Source organism: Ctenocephalides felis, unplaced genomic scaffold (assembly GCF_003426905.1).
Source record: "Ctenocephalides felis isolate EL2017-DRISC unplaced genomic scaffold, ASM342690v1 CF-g0.4_SCAFFOLD_00845, whole genome shotgun sequence".
Taxonomy (NCBI): Eukaryota; Metazoa; Arthropoda; class Insecta; order Siphonaptera; family Pulicidae; genus Ctenocephalides; species Ctenocephalides felis.
The window spans coordinates 54,261,831-54,270,485 of NW_020536999.1; the positions used below are offsets into that span (position 1 = coordinate 54,261,831).

At 29.0% G+C, this 8,655-nt stretch overlaps 2 protein-coding genes across 2 annotated transcripts; one reads left to right on the forward strand and one right to left on the reverse strand.

Annotated features, from left to right (window-relative positions):
• The first annotated feature begins 256 nt into the window (after positions 1–256).
• On the forward strand, positions 257–3,177 carry LOC113385715 (probable citrate synthase 2, mitochondrial). Its single transcript, XM_026623557.1, has 7 exons — positions 257–295; positions 685–846; positions 920–1,306; positions 1,977–2,176; positions 2,255–2,486; positions 2,554–2,763; positions 3,013–3,177. Exons 1-7 carry the CDS (start codon positions 257–259, stop codon positions 3,175–3,177), a joined length of 1,395 nt encoding a protein of 464 aa, XP_026479342.1.
• Positions 3,178–3,978: 801 nt separating this feature from the next.
• LOC113385725 (protein giant-like) lies at positions 3,979–6,286 on the reverse strand. The gene is made up of 2 exons (XM_026623567.1): positions 6,036–6,286; positions 3,979–4,579 (listed from the first exon to the last, which is right to left on the reverse strand). Exons 1-2 carry the CDS (start codon positions 6,284–6,286, stop codon positions 3,979–3,981), a joined length of 852 nt encoding a protein of 283 aa, XP_026479352.1.
• Between the last annotated feature and the right edge of the window lie 2,369 nt (positions 6,287–8,655).

Genomic DNA, 8,655 nt, shown 5'->3' on the forward strand with positions numbered 1-8,655 from the left:
ATTATAATATTCTGACAATAAACTTGTCTCTGGGATTTTTACAACATCCTCTATATGCGTTTTTTTTAATATTTATTTCACAAATCAATACGTCAACAATTCGCTCTCGCTATGATATAAAATAAATATAAATTTTGTATCAAATGCACATATTGTTATTTTGATGTTTTGAATGTATGATATAGATGTCAATCCACATAATCTAGTAATCTGAACAAGATATATTTCATATTTACAATTTTAACAATCAATCATAATGCCGCTAAATGCAAATAAGTTATCAGAGGCATGCCATGTAAGTAGTATAAGGTAATTAGCGTTGAAATATTTTATATGACCTATGTTCATTTCTATAAAACGTGAAAACAGTAAAAAAATATTAGTACATAATTAGCGAGAGCAAAATATAAAACCTTCGTTATCGTTTAACGATGTTAGGATTACATGCTATTATAGAATACAATAGTTTCACACCCAAATATACTTAAACAAAATGAAAAAGCCTTAAAATTAAGTGTTTTTATGATTCAAATGAGTTTTTTATATAGATTGGTTGGTGTTTTGGCCCATCTAAGGCTAAATATTTCAAATGAATTAGAGATTAAATTAAAACTCAACATAAACATTACTGCTATCAAAAAAATTTACTAATTAATTCAAGTTAATTTTTTAAATTTCATACAGAAAGTTGCCCCAGTTATAGCTACATCTTTAAACCATGGAATTGCTGAATCAACAAACCTTAAGACAGTTTTATCCAAAATAGTTCCCATAGAACAAAACAAGGTGCAAGAATTTCGTAAGGCACATGGAAATAAAAAAATCTGCGACGTTACTGTCGACATGGTATTGATTATACTACTTCTGCGGTATATTAAAGATCAGATATTATTATTTATTTATTACAAATTACTTAAAGATATACGGTGGTATGCGCGGTATGAAAGGATTAGTCTGCCAAACTTCCGTTTTGGACCCCGACGAGGGTATTCGTTTCCGTGGTTTATCTATACCAGAATGCCAAAAGCTCTTACCTAAAGCAGAAAATGGTGAAGAGCCTTTACCTGAAGGTCTTTTTTGGTTGTTAATTACTGGTAAAGTACCGACTGAGGAACAAGTCAAAGCTTTATCTAAGGAATGGGCAGAACGGGCTACGTTACCAGCCCATGTTGTTTGTTTATTGAACAACATGCCTCGAAAACAACATCCAATGTCACAATTTTCATGTGCAGTTACTGCTTTGAATAGTGAGAGCAAATTTGTGAAGGCGTATAATCAAGGAGTTAAAAAGAGCCAGTATTGGGAGGTAAATTATATGATATTCGATGGGCAATTTATATACATACTTAAAAACATCCAAATTATAAACTAAAGTCTATAAATTCTAGAAAAAAGTGATTCAAAATTTATCGAAATGCCCTTTTTCATAGAAATACGTTTCAGCATTAATCTAAAAATAATCTTAACATGGATTGGAATTAATTCTCTATCTGTTATATTGCAACTTTGCTGAATATTAGGGAATATTCTGGAAATAGCTTCTATTAGACTCGCGAGAAAAATTGCTCTAAAATTTTTCTGTCGATTAATTTCATAGCGAGTTGAAATTTTATTGCTTCATCCTCATCCTTTTGCGTATTTTTTGTAACTCTAACATAGAAAAGTTTCATAAAATACCATAGCCAATGATATTAAATATAATAACATAACATAACCAAGTATTATAACAAATATTCATGGTAAAAAATCTTTTCACGTCCTCATTTAATTATTTTGAAATGTTTAATTTTTTATTATATGCTTTATCAAAATTTCATAGTTAGTGGCAAAACTTATGGCAAAAAATATAATGCATTTTTATTGGGTTTTATTAACTTCATATATGTTTACAAAAACCTATGTTTCGTAAATAATTTATATTAAAAAAATGTATAACCTACGCAAAATAAAAATAGACTTTTTCATATTTTTTATAGTATGTATTTGAAGACAGCATGAACTTAATAGCAAAACTTCCGGTAGTAGCTGCTACAATTTACCGGAACACCTACAGAGATGGTAAAGGGATTGACGCTATTTGTACAAAACTGGACTGGTCTGCCAATTTCACAAAAATGCTTGGTTACGAAGATGAAAAGTTTACAGAGTTGATACGGTTATACCTCACTATTCATAGGTAGGAAAAACATCCAAACTATCAGTAATATAGATAAATTTTATATGCAAAAAATGAATCTTACCTGTATTTTTTAAGCGATCACGAAGGTGGCAATGTGTCTGCTCACACAACCCACCTGGTTGGATCAGCTCTGAGTGATCCGTACCTGTCGCTCGCTGCAGGTTTGAATGGATTAGCAGGACCTCTGCATGGACTCGCAAACCAGGAAGTCCTTGTCTGGTTTATGAAAATGCAGAAAGAACTCGGAGACGATGTATCTGAAGAAAAAATGAAAGAATTTATTTGGAAAACTCTCAAGAGCGGACAGGTTTATTATTGTCATAATATTTAAGTAATTTTATTACTTAAATATTGAAATTAATGTAATAAATTAGGTTATACCTGGTTATGGGCATGCTGTTCTCCGAAAGACTGATCCGCGTTATATATGCCAAAGGGAATTTGCTCTTAAACATTTACCGGATGATCCACTATTTAAATTAACATCTACAGCGTATAAAGTGGTACCACCTATTCTCACAGAATTAGGGAAAGTCAAGAACCCTTGGCCAAATGTGGACGCTCATAGTGGTGTTCTGTTACAGGTATAAAAAAAACTTATGTAATAAATCATAAAAAATATTTTATGAAAACTTTTTATACTTACTCCATTTAAATTGACAATTTTTGGAATTCAAAGTAAATGTCCATAAGGCTGCTTGTTTTCTCCATAAAAAAGTAGTTTTATAGGATAAAGAAGTTTATTAGGTTTGAGATTCGTTTTTTATATTATTAACAAGAATGTGATACCTCGAAATTTATTCATTTAAGGTCCTAAACTATTATCATTCTAGCATTACGGCATGAAGGAAATGAACTTCTACACCGTCTTATTTGGAGTATCACGTGCTCTTGGTGTTTTGGCCTCTTTGGTTTGGGATCGCGCCATGAATTTGCCAATTGAACGACCAAAATCAATGTCCACAGATGCACTGATCAAAGCCGTCAAGGAGAACTAAAAAAAACACGAATTATTTTAGTTTAACTGAAAATTTTAAGGCAGCACGTAGAATTATATTTCTGAAAAAAAATTATATAATGATAATATAAATTTCATAAAAAAATAATAGTATTTTGACTTTTCATTAATTAATATTAATTATAAATTGAATTTTGTTTGAATATATGCTCAATATATCTATAAAAATATGGAATACGATATATTAATCAAAAAGCCAATGTTAAAAATTTGACATTAAACCTGAAATATATTTCTTGAAATGATATCCAATGGAATATTTTCATGTAAGAATAATACCAGTAATGTTAAAAAATATATATTTATACATATTTTCTATATTCTCTATTATTACTATGTTTATATAATTTAATTAATAAATATATGTTTCGATTTGAGTACACTATCGAGGGACTTTACTCTAAACTACTTTACTGATTTCATCTTTTGGACCAGCAACTATATCAGCAAGCATCATACAAAAATTTTAAATATTTGGTTTGGCTTTTGAGTATTTCCATATAAAGTGCTATAATATATATAATTAGATGAAAGTCTGATGAATGGAATCATGGGACTTAGGTAAATAATTATACAAAATAACGGAAATATTTTTATTTCTGTGTATATATAATATATTATGATATTGTATAGGTATATATTATATATGTATTTCCTATAAATTTCGTACATGGCGCATAAAATATTTTATAAAAATTTGAGTACGAAAATATGTATAATTAATATTATAGCACTTCGTAAGGACCCAGCCCGATATTAGATTTAAATTTCTAAGTTTCCATCAGCATTGAACATGTTGCACTTTCGATGCCGACATGGCTAATTGTTTTCTAATAGCAGCTAATTCAAATTTCAATTCAATATTTTCGCGTTCCAAAAACGCAGCACGAATGGCTATTTCATCTTCTTTAACTCTTCGTCTATCCCTCGACTTTTTAGCGGCGGCGTTATTCTTTTTCCGGCGTTCATAATAAGCTGAATCCTTCGTGGAATCAGATTGTTCGTTAGGATTTGGTGAACCAGCACTAGATGTGACTGTAGGGCAACGTCTCATTTTAGGATTCGAAATTGTGGCCCGACCACCATTTGATGCCCTGATCTGTTGTAACATTCTTTCGCGAAAAGCGCAATATTTTTCAGTAGAATTCATATCTATTGTGGAGTCTGCAGTTGCTGTGAAACCAGCGGCTAAAGCTAATGGATCTCTAGGATATGCTTTGAATGGGCGAACGGACTTGTTGTCGAAGCTTACGGGCTCTGGACTTCTCAGCTCCGGGGATGTCAAAGGCGTTAGTTGGGCTGGAGTAAGTAAAATCTGTGGTTGCTGATATGCCGCAGCTTTCAACATGAATGGCGATACACTATCTTCTCTAATTTCAGTTCTGCAAATAAAAAAATCAATTAATATATAATAACGTATGGTATTGAAATTTGTATAAAAAAATATTTAAAAGTTTGTGCGACGATCGGCAAAGCCTTTCTTTGTAAATTGCAGAAAAGTGAAAATTATTTCGTCCACGTTATAGGCCGCAATTCTGAAGCGATTTTGAAAATTCAAAAACCATTCGATAGATATTGGTTGGGAATCATGCTGATTAGTTTTTGTTAAAGATCGGCCGGGCCGTTTTCTTGTAATAAAGTTTTTTTAAAAAAAAAATCGACGATTTTTATTATTATTATTTTGACGGTAGATACCATAGTTTTCTAGATCATACTAAAAATTACGACCCTACGACAAGCCGTTTAATTTTGAAAATTCTTCAAAGTTTGCAAAAATTAGTATCGTTTTTTTGGCATTTGTCAAAATTAGACTTTTGATCGACGTTTTCTCAAAAACGCCTGAACCGATTTCAGAAATTTAAAAGCCATTTGATGTATCTCCATGAGGACTATCGTCTGTCAGTTTTGTGATACGATCTGCCAAACCGTTTCTTTGTAATTTGAAAAAAAGTGTTAAAATTTTCGTCCACATTTAACCTCAAACTACCGAACCGATTTTGAAAAATCAAAAACTGTTTGAAAGACATTAGATGGGAAAGATAGTGATTAGTTTTAGATAAAAATCCACCGAGCCGTTTTCTTGTAATTAATTGTTGGAAAAAAAATGAAGCCGATTTTTATAGAACTTTTTTTGGAGAAATAAATCATGGTCTTATAGAACTTACTGAAATATTGCGGCCTTACGATAAGTAATTTAATTTTAAAAATTCATCAAAGTTTGAGAAAATGAGTTGTTTTTTTGATGTTTGTTGAAATTAAAATTAGACAATTTACTTGGTATAACGATAGAGTGCTTGGTCTTAATAAACATACTATACCATTAAAGTCCTATGGAAACTGGTTCAATTATAAAAATAATTGATTTTTGAAAATTTGCTTTCAGAAAATACTCCAAATTAACGAGTTTGTTCGTTTTCAATTATGTGTTATAAATCCACTCGGAATACTTTTAATCATTCATAAATTAATTTATATTTTATTGATTAAGTCGATTATTTACACATATCGGGAAGTTCATGTAACTTGTCTCAAGACAAAATACTAATACCAACTAGTTTTATAATTTGTTCAAACTATGTTAATTAAGTTATTAATTATTCAGTTTTACTTTAATTATTTTGTTATACGAATAATACAGATATTTTTTATCAATGATCCAATAATAAAAAAAGTAATCCACAAAAATATAAAATAACCAATTATCAATCTAAATGCCCTGTAAATGCTAGAAAAATTATCCATCGTATAGTCTAATCGATCAACAAAATTTCTAGTAAATGTATAATACTATTATTTCAATTAAACTTCACAAAACATCTATAATAAGTTAAACCTTACCTATAATTATTAGCCATATAGTCTTCTGTCTTAATACTATCGCTTCTTCGCAAATCTAAATCCATATTCCCATTATATTTCATATAACTTTGTGAAGTCTGTGGAGATCCAGCTTCTCTGGACGACGTGGCTGAATATGCCGGTGATGGAGTTTTCCTGGTCTCGACCGAATCGCCACGCCTGGACCTGGACAGATCCAGAACGCTCGGATATTCATCAGGGTACATGCCGTACAAAGGGTGCATCGACATGGCAAATTATAAAGGACCTAAAAATAAACAATATATTGAGAAAATGGATTCTGTTATTTTTTAAATTAATATAAAAGAATAATGACAAGCATGATAATAATGTTAAACTCCATCAAATATGTCCATTATTATATTTATGTTAATCTTTATAATTATAATTATAAATATAATTAAATATATTATAAAGAAATTGAAGATTAAATATATCTATAGATAGAAGATCTAAATATTTAATTAATTTAAATTAATAGAATAATGAATAGAAATATTAATAGAATTTGAATATTCAATTAATTTAAATTATTAGCATAATGAATATTCTATCTATAGATAGAAGATTTAAATATATTTTATTTATAATAAATATTATATTGTTGTATAATGAAATAGACAAATGATATGTATATATAAAATATGAAAATTATTTCATAATCTCTCATACCAGACACACCTGTCTGAATGAGATATAAATATAATATATAAATAAATAAAAAAAAATTAACTATTAAATTTAATTTTCAACTATAGTTAAGTCGAGAATTTGTGTTAGATGAAACGAGATCTATAAAATATTTAGTTTTAATTACAAAGTTTTTGAAGTTCTGTGTAAACAGATACAATATGTCGATAATATCTTTGATGAACTTAATTCTAAGATTTATGATTAAAAAAGAAAAAATATTAAAAATTAAATTTAAATTAAGAAAGCGATTAAATAATTATGAATGGATCGGCATAAAATATAATATAGAAAGCGATATTTATCAGGGTACATGCCGTACAAAGGGTGCATCGACATGGCAAATTATAAAGAACCTAAAAATAAACAATATATTAAGAAAATGAATTCTGTTAACTTTTTCAATTAATATAGAACAAAAATAATAAGCATGATAATAATCTTAAACGTCCATCAAATCTGTCCATTATAATTATAAACTTAATTAAATTTTTGACTATTAAATTTAATTATCAACTTAAGTTAAGTCACAGATTAGTATTAGATCAAACGGGATTTATAAAATATTTAGTATTTATTACAAAATTTCGGAAGTTCTGAGTAAACAGATATGATATGATGATAATATCATTGTTGAACTTAATTTTAATATTTATGATTAAAAAAAAAAATTAAATTTAAATTAAGAAAGCGGTTAAATAATTATGAATGGATTATGATAAGCTTTTAATTGCGAATTATAGTAATTTTTGTTAAATATATTTATTGCTAGAGCAAGATATTATTAAAAAAAAACAACCTAATATCGATATTGTTAAAAAAAATAGAGATATCAATTTTGACTTGGAAATATAGATTTTAAATTATAGATATTAAAACTAATTAGCACGTCTCCTTGTCAATAGGAATCTTATGTTTTTTGAATCATTCAAATCGGTTGATTCGTGTTCTCGAAATTGTCGTCAAAAATTGCATACGCACATACACACACATACATCAATTTCTTTTAAAGTATGCCAAAATGTTTAGAAACATTTGAAATGTAGAGATATATAAAAATTTTCATTTTATAGTTTTTTGTGATTACTATAACTTACCCTACGGGAAGTTAATAATTAGTCAGCCCGATAAATTCCAATAATAAAATAATCAAAAATGGATGGATCAACCATTGGGTTACCATCTAAAGTTTCAGATTGATGTCAAAACATGAGAATAAAACAAATATTCAAGAAATAATTAATTATACATAAATATATAAAAATCTCACATCGAGTGCTTATATAATATCAAAACAAGCTATTATACACACTTTAGATTTAATGTTAAAATATAAGATCAAAATTAATTCGCCAATTTAATCATCCCATGCACACTTCACACTTCTAACTACACTGACAACTAATGCATCAACGGAATCTCGAAATCAAATGTCGTATCCCACTATATCATTAATATTTTTAAAACATTGTATCTACAAAATTAAAAAAGACAGATTAGTTTTTGAAAATTAAACAAAACATACCGCAGATATGAAAGCTAATTCAAAATCCAATCCAATGTATCTCAACAGGATGACGGCGAACCAAATATTATCAACAGCGTCTATAATGTTGCAAAACTAGACAACTTAGCACCACAAACACGCACCAACATCAAATTGCATACTGACCGTTCGCACGGCGAATGCCCATCTTTATATATGTCAAAAGTTTTGGCCCTGTGCGAATTTCTAGCCAATCGCAACGGTGCATTTTTGGCAAAGGGTAAACAACTTAAACTCAACACTGCAACGCAAGAATTTTGGGTAAATTTTGGAATTAGGCACGCGGGCGGGCGCAGTGGGAGATTTCGTTCGTCTCTTGCTTTTTTCGGTAATAACATTAGATTTGTTATTGTATTCATTCAA